Source organism: Protopterus annectens, chromosome 14.part0, assembly GCF_019279795.1.
Source record: "Protopterus annectens isolate FY-2018-M chromosome 14.part0, PAN1.0, whole genome shotgun sequence".
NCBI lineage: Eukaryota > Metazoa > Chordata > Ceratodontiformes > Protopteridae > Protopterus > Protopterus annectens.
In genome coordinates, this window is record NC_056748.1 from 176,115,440 (window position 1) to 176,132,422 (window position 16,983).

The 16,983-nt window shown below is 41.9% G+C and overlaps 1 protein-coding gene across 1 annotated transcript in view; it reads right to left on the bottom strand.

Moving 5' to 3' along the window:
* The window catches only part of RC3H1 (ring finger and CCCH-type domains 1), a gene marked incomplete in the record, with an annotated part of 3,590,040 nt that overhangs the window by 1,540,356 nt on the left and 2,032,701 nt on the right, over positions 1-16,983 (bottom strand). Inside the window, 1 exon segment of the mRNA XM_044055940.1 lies at positions 5,662-6,020. Within this exon segment, the coding sequence (XP_043911875.1) occupies positions 5,662-6,020 (359 nt within the window).

The window sequence follows — 16,983 nt, forward strand, 5'->3', positions numbered from 1 at the left end:
TTCTACTTTCTAACTTTCCGTACTAACAGAATTAAAGAATAAAATCGTGGCCAAAAAGGCCTAAGAGCAGCCGCTCTATAAAGATGAAGAAATTCGTCAAAAACAGTAGGGATAGAGACTAAACACACACTAACTGGCCAAAACACACTATACATATATGCATGGAAATAACTATCCAAAAATTTGAATTAAAGAAGAATACTAGCCCGAGCTCTCTCTCGACCTCTGATCTGTTGCAGCGGCAAACTAGATCTGAGGTGAGACAGAGAGCATCACAGGATAGGATCTTGGCCTCAAGCTACTTTAAAACCTTGAGTTTGTGAAAGCGGCCGATTCGGAGCCTATGGATCGTCTCTGAACCCATGTGTAAGAATGAACGGCGAGATTGAACAACTTAACATTATTATTTTGATGGATATCCAGATTCTACCAGTAGGAGCACAGTGTATATGGCTATTTGTGACCTCTGTGACTCCTCTTATGTGGCTAAAACCACGAGATAGCTAATGGAGAGGGTGTCAAACATGAGTGACATTAGGGAGCATGATGTAAAAAAAAAAAAAAAAAACTTTTTAAGCATATTAAAGAGAACGAATGACATTCTTTTTACTTTAGGGTAATACAGAGTATAAGTAACAAGAGAGGGGGAGATGTCAACAATTTAGTAGAGAAAGCAGAAATGTGTTGGATAGGAAGGCTGCAAGTGTACAAATATCCAGGTTTCAATACCTACTTACAAATTAAACCTGCTCTGAAAGCGAGAAGGCTTAGGAGGGATGTGTGCAATTTTGATAGAGAGGGTGTTATCACTGAATTGATTGGGTATGTTTCAGTATTTAAAAGATTTTTAACTGATTTGTTTTATATGGATCTGATATAGAATCAGGAGATCCTAAAGTGCTTATCCCAATAAAGAAAATCTTCCATTTTACTGGTGTTGTATACTTTGTTACCCTGGCCGTGGTGACAGTGGTATTATTCTGTTGCTTTTATTTTTTATATATATATATATATATATATATATATATATATATATATATATATATATATATATATATACACACACACATATATATATATATATATATATATATACACACACACACACACACACACACACACATATATATATACACACACACACACACACACACACACACACACAGTAGAAAGAGTTGATTATCCAAACTAATTGGGACCTAGGGTAGTTCGGATAATTAAACTGTTCGCATAATCAACATATAACTGAAGCAGAATAAAAACTTCTAAAATCTTGTTTTTGCTGCATCCAGGAATACACTTTGCAACCATTCAGTGATAACAGTGGAAAAAATAAATTTCACACATGAGTTGGCTACAAGCTCAAAAAAACATGCTCAAGCAAATATGTATAATGTTTACATATTCAGACTTTTCATAGTTGAAAATTTTTGAAGGCTGGATTGGACAAGTGACGTTTCAGGTAACTGACTCTCTACTGTGTGTGTGCATATATATAACATACTTTATAAACTACCAATTATAACACATACCCTCTACCTATAAAATCATCAATTAATAAAAATACAAATAACAATCACTTAATATAAAAAATAAACTTTAAAATTCATCATGTTTGAGACTTCAGTTTGAGAAGACAAGTAATTGAACATATTTCGTTTAGACACAACTGCCAATACAATTCCTGTTTTTATAAATATAATGGCCATGGTCGTCCTCTATTGCCAAGTTTAATTTTCTCCATCACCACAAATTTGAAGGCATGCCCAGGATTATGTTGATATGTTTGTACAATTCATTGGTACTTTTTTTCTTTTTTGATACCATACAGATGTTCGTATATTCAATCTTTAAGTTTCCTTTCAGTCTTACCAAAGTAAAATCCTGGGCATGTGCGATATAAAGCAATGTAAACCACAGGTTTTGTCTCACAATTAAATTTACCTGCAAGAAAAAAAAATTATGCCCTTTAATTTAAAAGAAATCACAAACTCTGATGTTTACAATATTTGCATCTCCCACACTGGGGCATGGAACCTGTCTTAGATATTCCATACTTAATTCTCAGACTTCTTTCAAACACTGTTTTTAAACATAATCTTTTGCTATATACTACCCTAGGTCTTGCATCAATCTCGTTTCTTATTTTGTCATCTTTTCTGAGTTTGCTCTAATTTTTTTCAATAATACCCTTAACCACTTTACCATCCAAGCTGAAAGTTGTGACTAATGAGCTCCTATAAACTGTCCGTTTCTGGTATATACCAATATCAACATTATTGGAAGGATCTAATTCTTTGATGCTCCTTTTTAGTAAAATTGGGACAAAATATTTATGTCTTTCCTCATACATTAGATTATTAATAAAAGTGACTGTGTATCCTTGTCTAATAAATATGTTCCTTAAATTATATCATCTATAAAACTGGAATACTTCGTTATCATCTGTGCTGCTCTAAAAATTTGACATTTAACAACCGTTTATTTCATGGAAAGCAGGTGTGCACTGGAAAAATGTAAGAATGTATTGGAGTACGTGGGCTTTCAGTAAATACATGCCAAAAAATGCTCTGTGCTCTATTTTTTTTCTAAACTAACATCCAAATAATTAATGTTGTCATAAACAATTTCATAAGTGAATTTTAGAAAGGTGGTGGCATTGTGATAAATTCCAAGAATGCAAAAATACTACCATTGTTGTATTTCCATACAATAAACATGTAATCTAAAAATCTGATGTATAACCTACATGAGTCCCAAAATGCGCTGTTAAACATTTATTCTTCCACTACACCATAATTATGTCTGCAAATAAGAAGCCACACGGAGAGCCCATAGTCACCCCTTTTCTTTGTAGGAAGTAATTTTCGAAAATAATAAAATTATTTTTAAGCACAGTATCTAACAGTTCCTCATATAAGTTTATTTTGTTACTCTACGCCTTTGTGCAGTAAATAATCACTAAACCATTCCAGTCCCAATGCATGTGGCATGACCATGTACAGGTCATTCATGTCAATTGCAGTGAAGACATCTATTGGTTTATAATCAAGTTCACTCACCTTTTGTAAAAGGTTCCATGAGTCCCCTACATACATGCTTCTCCTGTGTTATAACATGTTTAAGTTTCTCATCTAAAAACTTAGCACAGGCACTAGTTAATGAATTCCTGCCATCCACAATTGGGCAAAATGGGAGGTATAAACATCTTTGTAGATTTTAGGGTCACCAAAGATGGTTGGCATCAGAGGGTTCATTCCGTTCAGGTGAGCTTGGGAACTTAACTCATGCAAAACACATCCGCAACACTGAAGAACACAGACGAAAAAGTACAGTTGTGTACACTTACCATAAATGTAGATGTTCGAGTATTCACTGTTGCAGTCATCACCTGTGGGTTATCCCTGCTGTGGTAGCCTTCGGCCAGCCCGAATACCAGAGTCAATGTTTTTCTGCATCGGCTGCTGTTGCTTGTGACTGATGTCAGGTCATCAGTGCTATAAACCAAGGCAGCTGACACCATTACATCAGTTTTTCTTGCCCTAACCAGTCAGAAGCCTAAGGAAGTATGGTAAAGTGGTCCTGGTGGCTAAAAGGACCATAAGAAGCTTATGTCTCCCTAAGGAAAGAGGATATAAGGGGGAAGGAGGGAGGGAAACCAGGACTGCAACAGTGAATACACTTGAACAGCTACATTTATGGTAAGTGTACACAACTGTACTATGTTCTTCATGTTTCACTGTTGCAGTCATCACCTGTGGGAGGATTCCCAAAGCTGAGGAGAGGGGTGGAAGGATTAGTTAGAGACCTAGGCACACTGCAGAGGCAAACCTTGCCCTAGCCTTAGAGAAAAGAGGTAGGTGGTACTGCTTTGTAAAGGTATGGACAGAGGTCCAGGTGGCAGCTTCCAAGATGTCCCTAGAGGGAACTCCTCTGAGAAATGCTAAGGAAGTGGAGGCTGTCCTAGTGGAATGGGTACGAATAGACTTAAGAGGTGGTTTCCCATGTAATCTGTAGCAGAAATGGATACAATGTGATATCTATTTGGAAATGGTTTGCTTGGAAATGGGCTTCCCCTCTGCCCCTGGGGCAAAGCTGACAAGAAGTTGGTCTGTTTTCCTGAAGGGTTTAGTACAGTCCAGGTAGTATCTGAACTGGCTGTGCACGTCTAGTGAGTGCAGAATTCTTTCCCCCTTGTTTTGAGGGTTAGGGAAGAAGGTGGGTAGATGTATGGCCTGGAGTCACATTAGATACCACCTTGGGCATAAAGGAGGGGTTGGCCCTCAGGGAGACCCTGTCTGCTTGGAAAATGATGAAGGACTCAATTGCCATCAGTGCCTGAAGTTCTGAAACCCTTCTGGATGAGGTGATAGCTAGTAGGAAAGCAGTCTTCCAGGAGAGGTACTTCAGTTTTACTGAAGCAGCAGGTTCGAAGGGTGACAAGGTTAGTTTTTCCAAAACATAATTCAGCTCCCAGACTGGCGTGGGTGGCCTTCTGGGAGGTCTGATATTAGAAGCCTGTTTGAGGAATTGTTTAATCAAAGGATGAGAGAACAGGGGCTGTACTGTATCGAAATGAGCTGAAATGGCTGAGGCATATATTTTAATAGAAGCGAAAGAGAGATCACTATTGAGCAACTCCGCTAGATAGTCCAGGATAAGAGGGATGGAAAGTTTTGAGGAACAGCCCCCTCTGGACTGGCTCCAGGAGCAGAATCGTTTCCATTTCCCTGTGTAAGATTTTTTGGTACTGGGCCTTCTGGCCTCTGTGATAATGTGTAGGACCTGTTTGCTTAACTGGGTCTCAGTAGAGCACTGCGTGGATATTGTATCGGGCATCAGGGGCTGCAAAAGCGCCTCACTGAATTCCGGTGAACTGACGACCTGCTTAGCGGTACCGTCATTGGAAGGCTTAGCCTTGCGTGGTCTGTCGCTATCTTTATATCTACATTTTTTCGGAATGTCTACAGATTGCTGGCTGATGGATGCCATTCTGGAATGTGAAGATGGAAGACAAAAATACCTGTCTACAATAAGAGCTCTATGACAAATGGTTCTCGTGTTAAAGAGGGCAAAGAACTGGCAACGGGGGACATCGTGGTCTGGGCACAAACAAGTGACGCAGTATGAATGGAAGTCTCTGTGTGAGATCTGCTTTCCACAGGTGAGACAAATGTTAACTTTTTCAGACATCGGTTAGTGCAAGAAAAAAAGAACCCCACCGGAGTATTTAGCTTTAGACGTTTTCAGCTGAAATTCGAACTCTGGTAGCGACCGACTGGCACACTTGCGAACTGCTTCTGCTACAGGCTCCACGGCAAGAAAGACTGATGTAATGGTGTCGGCTGCCTTGTTTTACCATCAGTCACAAGCAAAAGCAGCCGATGTAGAAAAACATTGACTCTGGTATTCAGGCCGGCCAAGGGCTACTACAGCAGGGATAACCCACAGGTGAGGACTGCAACAGTGAAACATGAAGAACATCTACATTGCCATAATCGCCCTCATGATTAAATCATGCCAGCTGTGGGTTAATCCTGTGATATCCACACCCAGTCATGGGTTACTGCTTAAATAAATAAGACAGCCAAAAAAATTATAAACACCATTTAAGAAGACACAAATGATACAAACACCCACATGGTAAACACAAAGCCTTACCCTATGATAAGATGGTCTGATCTGACTTTGATGAAACCCTGGAGGGTAATAACTCTCGACTTGTGGATAGCGATCTCGAGGTTCTGACGCATATGATGAAACACCTGAAGATGGAATATCTACAGGAACAGGGCTTCCTCTAACCATCTCTTCTCGGTGGTAAACTCGGCGCACATCATAATGAGGTGGGTATAAAGTCTGATGGTAGGACTGGTTTGGAGTACCATACTGTGAGCTGACTCTATCAGGAATGCATGATCCATAATGCTCCTGGTATGTGACACTTGACTCTGGACTACAAGCTGCAGTGCGTACAAAACGGGCTGGCATGTACTGTGATGATGGGTGGAAATACATACCTGAGAAACACAACAAAACAGTTTTCAGTATGAAGAGGTGCAGACAATCAAATATCATTTGTTGCACTAACCTTATTAAAAATACTGCATGGGATACCATTTTTCAGCACCCAGCTCTGCATGCTAATGTAAAGGTTGGAAACTGTAGTAACAGAAACCCTTAAAACTATACAAATTAGGCAAAATAAGTTTTCTAAAGAGGCAACTACATCAAACACAATTTCCCTTTCCTGAATGCAAATAATCTCCATAAAAAAGATTCTTACATTGCCACTTCTAAATAAAGCATGGCTTAGCTGTTGCTCACCTTCTTTACCATTTACGTGGCAATTCAACTTCCAAATGGATACCATGCTAGGCTAGGGAAAATTATATTTTTACAAATTTGTCTCTCCGACTTCTGATATTGTCCATCATTTTTTTATGGTTTACAGATCAAGAAAATTCCAGCAGCAAAGTGTACTGCAGACTTCCTTTCTTTGGTGTCATGAGCCTAAGTCTTTTGAGATTAACAGCTCTGTTAGTGTCAAATAATAGATGAAACCCTAAAGCCAAGAAACTCTGATACCAAGAACAAAACACAGGATGAAAGAGGAAAGTTCTGGCAACTATGCAATTCCTAGCTTTATCAATAAGTTAATTTAACAGTTACTCTGTAACCACACTAGAAAGGGTACATTAGAGTGCATTTGAAAAATAATGCAGACAAGAGCATGTAATTGAGAAAACAAGTTACTGACTACGCCCAGAGATTTTGAAAGTGAGCAGGAATGCCAAGTACTGTCATTCTAAATTTATTTATATTTTAATTAATTAATTAATTAAGTTAAATTAAAGACTCTGTTAACCTGGTAGCTGTTCTGGTCCTGAAACCCTTTTCAGCAACAACTTTGGTATTACTGCCTTCTGATTTGAGGCCTATTAACAGTGGTAGTTAGAGGGTAAAGGTACAACACATCACCATCCCAACAGAATTAACAATATAGTACTAGTTAAGTACTAAACAGTTATGGGGCCTCTCCCATGTGTGAAATCTAAGAAACTGTTTGGTTTAAACTAAGTTACTGGCTAGTACTTACACTGCCTAGATGGAGAAAACAGAGAGAAAATCAGCCAGAAAAAAAAGTAGCTCTACCAGGAAATAATCTTGTTGCCGTCAGCAAAAACAGTGCAAGGTTCAGTTTCAGTACAGGAGAGGACTTCCAGTAATGTAGAAGAAAAAAATAAATAAAATGCACTCAGTTGTATTTAAAAGAAGTGTGACCCTGGAGAAATACACACAGTCAAATGAAAAAAGCTGGAAAAAATAAACAGCTTTCAGGAGATATTTAGATGAGCTGATAAAACTGCAGAAATCAAAGGATGAAATGAAGGTAACATTGGCAGAAAACACAAGGCTTTTCAGGAACAAACATTTCAGAAACTACCAGAGTTAGAAGACAGAGCATGCAAAGAAAACATGACATTTTCTGTTGTACCAGTGAAAAATACAGTTGCATGAATTGCACTTACCATAACAATAGATGTTTGAAGTAATCTCTGCTACAGTAACTCATAGCTATATGGGTTATATCCTTCCAACGATATAATGGTTGGCAAGTCTCTGGCTACCCTACACATGTGTGCCTGAGCTGCTGAAGCTCAAACTCCAAAGGGAGAAAATCACCAGCCTGCTCATCAAAAACCCTCAGGACTTTTTTGCCCAGCAAAAGGGAAACACCCTACTGCCCTGAAAAAAAAAAAAAAAAAAAAAATTTTGGAACACACAACTTTGATCATAGGATCATAATAGGTTACTAGGCTACTTGGCCCTATGGCCTCTACAAATCTAGCCATCTTATACCCTTGCTCCCTTATGGACCAAGTTATATATGCTATGTTTACACGCCAATCTAAGATCAGCACTGGCTGCCCCTGTCTCAGAGGGCCATAAGTGAACCCCCCCCCCCCCAACGGTAAATTTAAGTTTTCCCATCCAAATATCCAGGTTCCGCTTAAACAGGGTCATTGCAGAGCTCTGTTTTACATGAACTGGGAGTATGTACAACGGGAGTGGCAACCACTGGGAGACTTATCTGTCTTGCTTACATGTCCTGTTGATATTGCAGGCTAGGATAAGATCCCTAGAGTAAGTGAATCTTGTCCCATTAGATTTACAGATGTGCAATGGCTTCATCAGGGGAAGATCTGAGAATGCTCTGTAGGCCAGGCACAAGTTTCCTCTAAGCAGTCTATACGATACTGAGTAAAGTGATAGGGTCTTCCGTCAGTAGGTCATGTGTTGCAGGCCCTGAATTTTCTTGATGAGAAAGCTATGCAGTCTCTCCATATGCTGCAGATGTCTAGTGAGATACTGTACATACACAGAAGGGAGCACTGTACTCTATTACTGGTCTGATGAGAGTAGAGTACAGGGGAGTTATAAACTCCTAGCTTTGGATGCTATACCCTTGCTTATGAGGTGTGCAATATAGCAGCCCTTCCATACGTCTATGAACATCTGATGATCAAAATTAAGGCTACTATCAACTTGCATTCCCAAACCTCTCACCACTGGGTTTGAACTTAGGGGGGTATTATTAATGTCGTACTAAGCAGAGGTATGCATTTTTTTGCATTTAGTTTAAGTCCGTGGCTTTGACACCAATCACTTGTCTGTGTAAGCCTATTTTGTAGTATGTTGACATCTTTGGGGGATTTGATGACAGCACAGAACCCTGTGTCACACCACTGGTAGCAAGTCTGCTAGTAGAGGAGGCATCCCCAATTTTGATTGTGTGTGTTCTGTTTGTGAGCCAGTTAGCAACCCATCTAGTGATGTAAGGGTATTACGCCTCAGCTGGCCGAGTTTCTTAATGACAATTGAGTGAGGGATTGTGTCAAAGGCCGTGGCTAGGTCAAGTTAGGCATGTGAACTGTTTTGCCTTCATCCAGTGCGTTTGTGCCATTCTCAAAGAAATCCATCAGGTTTAGTAGGCGAGATCTGCCCCTAAAGAAGCTAAACTGGATCAGGTCAAGAGAGTTTGAAGATCACCTATATCCTTGTTGATAAGGTCCGTGATGATTCTCTCCATGGCCTTGCAAATAAGCCTGTTTAGTCTTATGGGTCTATAATTCCTGGGGTCAGCTGAGGGACCCCCCCCCACTCTTTGTGCAAGGGGATTACGGTTGCTGTTTTCCACTAAGCTGAGACAAAACTAGTGCTTAGAATGAGACTGAAGAGCATGCTCAGCAGCTCCGCCAACACCTGTTTTAGACCATTTAATAAGCAGGCTGGGATGTTGCCCTGTCCCATTGATGCAGTGTTTTTGGCCTTGGAGAGTGCAGCTATGACCTGCTCTCTGAAGATACAAGCAGAAGACTGGTGACAGGTATGTTATGGGATATGACTGGTGGGGATGGGGGGGGGTGAAGTTTTTGCCAAAGCTGTCTGCTAGCAGGTTGGTGATGTCCTCGGGTTCAATATAAGTATATAACCATCCACAGCTAGTTTGGCACAAAACTGGGTCTTCCTTTTTAGATTTCAGATGTAGCTAAAGAATGCTTTGTGATTTTTCTTAGTTAGGGATGTCAATTTAGTTTCATAATAAGCTTTAGAGTACTTTACAAGATGTCTAATCTGCTTGTTTATGCTTTGGAAGGAGTTCTTCATTTGCTGGGACCATTCACTATTGTTTTTTGACATTAGTTTCTCTCTCTCTCTTACTGTATAAACTATTTAAAATGAATGCCCACCAGGGTGGCATATTTTTTCTTGAGCATCTTGATTTGATCCACTATGGTACATCTAAGACTATACAATTATATAGGTGTTTATACAGGATATTTGTGTACACCTCACTATAGGGGTCACTGCTGTCAGTGTTGTCCAGGGGCCCAAAAAGTACAGTTTTGTACCTACCATAAATGTAGATGTTCGAAGATCCACATTGCTGCAGTCCTTACATATGGGTAGTCCGCTGTCCTCGGTCGGCCCGAATACCAAAGTATTAGGCTGACGTCGGTCAAGGCGCTTAAAACTGACATCAGGACGTCAGGGTACAAATGCGCATGACCGACGTCATATCCTCAGTCTTTTCTTGCCCCAGATGTCAGAAGGCCCTAAAAAGAAAGGCCAAAGCCAAAAAACAGCAAAAAACAACCAACCACCCCTGCACTAATCATATCTACAATATTTACAATATGCACAACCCAAACCACACAACCACCTCTAACTACAGAGGGGAAGGAGGGAGGGTAAATTGGACTGCACCAATGTGGATCTTCGAACATCTACATTTATGGTAGGTACAAAACTGTACTATGTTCTTCATCTCACATTGCTGCAGTCCTTACATATGGGTAGAATCCCAAAGCAGAGGTAAGGGAGGATGGCAAAACTATAAAGCATTAGGAGCTGCCAAAATGCCCTGCAAAATTGCAGTGGCAAAACCAGCCCTAGATTTAGAGTAAAGTGGAAGGTGGTAATGCTTAGAGAAAGTATGCACTGAACTCCAAGTAGCTGCCTCCAAGATATCTTTAGTAGCCACCCCTTAAAAGCTGTAGAAGTGGCAGTAGCCCTAGTGGAATGAGGCCTAATCCCAGCTGGAATCTCCTTACCATGATGGGAATAACAGAAAGCAATACAAAAACCAATCCACTTAGAAATAGCCTGTTTTGAAACAGGTTTGCCCTGAGAACCCAAAGCAAATGAAACAAACAACTGCTGAGACTGCCTGAACCCTTTAGTTCTGCTCAAATAATATCGCAACTGTCTGTGTATATCCAAAGTGTGCAAAATCTTTTCCCCTTTATTTTGGGGGTTTGCATAAAAAGTAGGTAAATGAATAGTTTGGTTTAAAGCCACACTAGAAACCACTTTAGGCATAAAGGAAGGGTTAGTACGCAAAGATACCCTGTCCTTGTGGAAAATTAGGAAAGGCTCAACCGCCATAAGGGCCTGTAATTCAGAAACCCTTCTTGCAGAGGTAATGGCCAACAAAAAAGCAGTCTTCCATGAAAATATTTCAACTCGGCAGTCGCTGCAGGCTCAAAAGGTTGTAGAGTGAGTTTCTCCAACACAAAATTGAGATCCCAAGCAGGAGTAGGAGCTCTACATGGGGGTCTTATATTCTTTGCCCCTCTAAGGAATTGCTTAAACAAAGGATGAGAAAATAATGGTGGGTCACAGTCATAGTGAGCAGAAATTGCTGCAGCATGAACCTTAATAGAGGAGAAGGACAAACCTTTGTCCAATAACTCAGTAAGGTATTGAAGAGCAACACTTAAATTAGGCTTAGAAACATCAAAGTCCTTTGCTGTACTCCAAATTAAAAATCTCCTCCATTTATCAGCGTAAACTTTCCTTGTACTAGGCCTTCTGGCCTCCAAAATAACATTCAAAACTTGTTGCGGAAGTTGAGACCCTCCAGGGTTTAAAACAGAATATGCCAGGCTGTTAGATGTAGAGAGTGAAGTTTGACATTGAGTAAATGACTGTTCTCCTGAGACAGCAGGTGTGGAATCGAAGGCAAAGGCCATGGAGGCTCCCGTACCAGACTTCTCAGTAATGGGTACCAGTGCTGTCGAGGCCAATCCGGAGCTATTAAAATCATGGTTGGCTTGTCCTGTCTGACCTTCAGGAGTACCTTTGGGAGGAGAGGCAGAGGTGGAAAGGCATACACGTGAAGATTGCTCCAATTGAATGAGAGAGCATCCACTTTCCAAGCTGTGGGATGAAACCTTTTTGTGCAAAACTTTGGCAGCTGGTAATTTAGAGGAGAAGCGAACAGATCTATGTCTGGAGTTCCCCATAACACTGTCAATTTTTGAAATACATGAGGATCCAATTTCCACTCGTAGGGATCCATAATTTGTCTGCTCAACGCATCTGCTAAGGAGTTCTGTGCTCCTGGCAGAAACCTTGCCTGAAGATTCAGCTGTAAACTGAGAGCAGTCTCCCACAAAATCATTGCTTGCCTGCATAGAGGATAAGAATGTGTCCCCCCTTGCTTGTTGATGTACCACATGACAGTTGTGTTGTCTGTTAGAATCAACACCTGCCCTGGAAGAAGCAAATCCTTGAAAGCTATCAATGCAAATTGGACTGCTAACATCTCCTTCAAGTTGATATGTAAATGTCGAAGTCTGGCAGGCCACGTGTCTTGTATCCACTTTCCATTCAGATGAGCTCCCCAAGCTTTGTCTGAGGCATCTGTCGTTAGAATCTGACTCGCCTCTGGTCGGGTCACAGAGAGTCCCTTGTTTAGGTGACATTCCTGAGCCCACCACAAAAATTCCTTTTGGATGCAAGGTATTATCTGAATGACAGTGTCCAAATCTTGGCAGTGCTGCGTCCATACATTTTTGAGATACCATTGTAGCTTCCTCATATGCAGTTTGGCATTGGGAAGTACCAGAATACAAGATGCCATGAACCCCAAGGCTTGAAGGACTGTCCTTGCAGTCAGCCTGGACTGACGAGACAATTGGTGGAAGTAAAGAGAAAGATTCTTTTGTTTGTCCGGGGTCAAAAGGCCATCTGGGATGCTGTATTCAGTCTCACACCCAGAAAGCACATGTCCTGAGAGGGTACTAGACTGGACTTTATTTCGTTCACAGAATACCCTAGGCATCTTAACACTGCCATCACATACTGTAAATGATGAAGAAGTTCGTCCTTTCCTTGAGCCAGAATCAGGCAGTCGTCCAAATAAGGATAGATTTGTATTCCTCTTAGCCTGAAGAAAGCTACCACTGGAGCCAGAACCTTTGTGAACACTCTGGGCGCAGTAGATAAGCCAAAGGGCAATGCAGAGAACTGATAATGAAAAGTCCCAGCCCGAAAACGCATATACTTCCTGCAACAGGGCCTGATAGGAATATGAAGGTAAGCCTCCTTGAGATCCAGAGTCACCATCCAGTGATCTTTGCCCAGCAGTGGTAAAAGCTGTTGTAACGTCAACATTTTGAACTTGGGAATGTCCAGATATGTGTTGAGGATAGATAAATCCAAAATTGGTCTCCACGTGTTCCCTTTCTTTGGTACTAGAAACAGGCAAGAATAAAATCCTAGGCCCACTTCTGGCAGAGGGACCGGTTGTATAGCTCCTATTTATAGTATTAGAGAAATCTGTTTGTGAGCCTCTAGTCTTTGTTGAGGAGGAACGTCTGGCATGCCTTTGAAAGGAGGTAAGGTATGGAAATAAAACTTGTAACCTTGGTGTATGATATCCAATACCCATTTGTCTTGGGTAATTAAAATCCAATTTTCCTTGAAGAGTGCCAACCTTCCTCCCAAAGGTGCTGCCAGGCAAGAAGAATCTGGCAGCTGAAAAAGTAGGTCATTGGGCCTGTTTACGAAAGGACTGGCCCCTGCCCTCACTCGAAGACTGTGCAGGTGAACTCCATGTTCTAGGTCTGAAGGAACTCTGAGCTCTGCCCCTACCACGTCTAGATCTACCCCTAGACTGAGAATCAGAGGAAGGATGCGTCCACCCCTTAGCAGGCCAATTTCTACTAAACTTTGGGGGCTGAACTTGCAAAAAATCTTTAACAGTCTGCATAGACTTAGCCTTGTCTTCCAACTTCTTCAGGACTGATTCCACAGGTGGACCAAACAACACTTCAGACTGCAAAGGAGCATCCAAAATCCTTGTCTTAACATGGTCAGATAAATTCTGATCCTTAAGCCAGGCGTGCCTGCGAAGAACTGAACCAGTGGCAGCCACCCTAGAAGAGGCCTGCACAGAATCAAAACCACACTGTAAAGAATGCTTACCCACCTGTTCAGAGACATGCACCAAATCTTGTAATTCTTTACAGTCAATGCCTTCTGCCAGAGCATCCACCTTAGATTTCAATTGTGAAAGGAGAAAATTTTGATATTTCAACATATGAAACTGGCAATTCAAAGCCCTCATAGCTAAGGTAGAAGATGTATAGACCTTCTTTCCCCATCTATCCAAAGCTCTGGCCTCTTTATCTAGAGGAACCGGATTCTTTACAACAGAGGCCTTGACCCCCTTAGGTCCTTGACTAACAGTTTCTGGGTCCGCCCTAGGACTCTTATAGAGATATTTATGAGCCTCAGGCACCCTGTAATACCTATCCGGTTTAACAGGCAGGAGGCAGAGAATCAGGATTAAGTGAAGCCTCTGAAAATACATCCTGCACAACATCCAGAACAGGGGGAATAGCTAAGGGCCTATGTTGAGGTAAAAACAAAAATTCCCTAAGCCTTTTCCGTGAATCAGAGAAGTCCTGACCTTCCCACTTAAAATGTTCCCTCATAGAATGAAGTGTCTCTGAAAAAGAAAAAGCCTCTGGAGGAGAAGCAGAAGGAGTGGAATCTTCTGCATCAGAATCAGAATAAGGAGAGTACTCCTGCAAGTCTTCAGTCAAGACTCTGAAACATCCAAGCCTGCTCAAAACTTTCCAACTCTGGCTCCACCCTAGGCCTCTTCTCAGGAGGGGGCAAAGAACCTCTAATCAGAGTAATCAAATCTTCTGCCATTTTAAGCATGTGCTTCTTAGGCACAGACCCGGATGAACTAGGACTGACACCAACAGAAGCTAAACCTGGCCTGCCTCTGGAAGAAGCCTTGGAAACAGAAGGAGAGGGCCTAACCACCCTGGGAAGGGAGGGGAGTACAGAAACCTGAGAAGCCCCTTCAGCCTGACCTGCCTCCTGAGAGGCCACATCCTGCAAAACCAAAGTCTCCCCCTGAGACTCCAGAGAAGCCTCCATCGGAACCACCGGTTCCACTGAAGCCTCTAAAGAACCGGCGTCCGGAATGGACGACTCATCTTGCCTGGGTTTAACCGCTTTGTCTTTGCGCTTCTTCGAGGAAGCGGGCGTCGGAGTATCCGACGGCATATTATAATTGCACCGCTTTCCGAAGACCAGCCTAGCACAATCTAACCTTCGCTTAATAGTGCGTTTATTAAACCTAGCACAAAAGCGACACCCGACTACGTCGTGCTTAGGCCCCAAACAAGGAATGCACAAAGAGTGATAATCCCTATGCGGTATTTGTTTCCCACAAGAAATACAATTATTCACTTTTTCTGACATCCGGTAATACACTGAGGCAAGAAAAAACCAAAATATTCCCCAACGGGGTACTTAGCCAACTTGGATTCGTCTGAAACTCCGAACTCGAAAAATTTCAGAACGCCGAACGGCACTTGCAACGCTGCTTCTGCATCGGACCATGCGGCAAAAAAGACTGAGGATATGACGTCGGTCATGCGCATTTGTACCCTGACGTCCTGATGTCAGTTTTAAGCGCCTTGACCGACGTCAGCCTAATACTTTGGTATTCGGGCCGACCGAGGACAGCGGACTACCCATATGTAAGGACTGCAGCAATGTGAGATGAAGAACATCTTCTGATCCCATCACTCAAGTAGGCTACAGTTTGCTTTGGAGACATTTTTTTAATCTTTTTGCTCCTGAGGGTGAGTTAAGTAAGATTGCTACTTTGAAAAAGACTGAGTTATGATGGGACTTTAGCAGGGAAGGCCCAACACATGGGGTGGTACAGTGATCCCCCATGCGGGTAAGCACTATTTCAAGGATGTTAGAGCCCCTTGTGGGGGTGCTAACTACCTGCTCCAGAGAATGTGTGTTAAAATCCAGGAACCTTTGGGAAAGCACATTTGTGCTCATATATGTCACCCAATTGATGAAAGGATAGCTAAAGTCAACCATGACCAGGGCATTTGGCTGTACTGAAAGTGAATCAAGTAGGTCCAGGTAGGCTGTGTGGTTTTCGTGGTTCATGGTAGGGGACCTATAGCTAACAATAACATGGAGGGGGGGAGGGTCCTTCCTACAGTTCGCTGGACTTGGAGTAACTCTAGGGAGTCATACTATTTAACCAGTCTAGAGGTGTATTTGTTTTTAATGAAGACAGATACTTCTCCTCCCTTGTTTTTTTTCATATTTGGTTTATGGCCTGAATGTGAGGAAGGCATTATAGACGTGCATGGCCAGGGTACTCTCTGAGGCCTTGAACAATGTCTCTCTGATTGTGCGGACATCAGCGTATTCCTGAGTGAGACGTGCCTAAAGTGAGTGCAGTTTCTGATTCAGATTTCTAGCATTAAGCAGTATAACCCTGAAGTTTCTGGAGGTTATTTTTATGTACAGGAATTTTCTTCTTATGACATTGCCTAAAAAAGGCACTATGGGGGAGGCAAGTACCTTTGCCACCAACCAAAAGCCTAGAGGTTACAGATAAAGAACATCTCTGGCAAAGCAGCATGGTCTGCCGACCACATCATCCCAAGCTGTCAGATACTGGATCCCCCCTGGACTGACACCAGAAGCTAAGCCAATTGTTGAAGCCAGTCATTTTTTGCTTGTATTGTGGCATCATCCTGGGTGATGGAAGAATGCTGCTTTGGGCTAGGGACACATACATGCCTGAGACACAATCTGAAAGCCCTTGTCTCTCTTCATATAGTCCAGTGAGGTACGTCTCAAGTCATTTACTCCAACATGGACTATGACAGAGTCATAACAGTACTTGTTGTTGACAGACTTGAGTGCATGCGTGATTTGGAGGATCCTGGCACCAGAACGGCAGTTGACCATGACCTTCCTGTCCAGACTAGTGAGGGGGGTCATCTGTGTGTCTCACTATGAAGCCAGCTATGAACAAGACATTCGGTTTAGCTATGTTTTGCCTTAGGGGGTTATTGTTTGAGACACTGTTGAGTGTGGTGTTGTGTGTATAGGTGCTGTTGGAACCATATTGTGTGCAGAAAGTTTGTGCTTGGGGGGCTCTTTGCTCTTTTGGTATAGTTCTAGTGAGTACTTCTGCGTATATGGGTTTACGTGCTGAGTGCCTTGGCATGTGTGGGAGGTGGAGTGTGGGTGCTGACAACCTGTTTGGTATTAGGTTTGTTGTTACATGACAAAGACAGCACTGATTCCAAATTCATAGTATGAAAAACATAACTATAGACAGAAAAA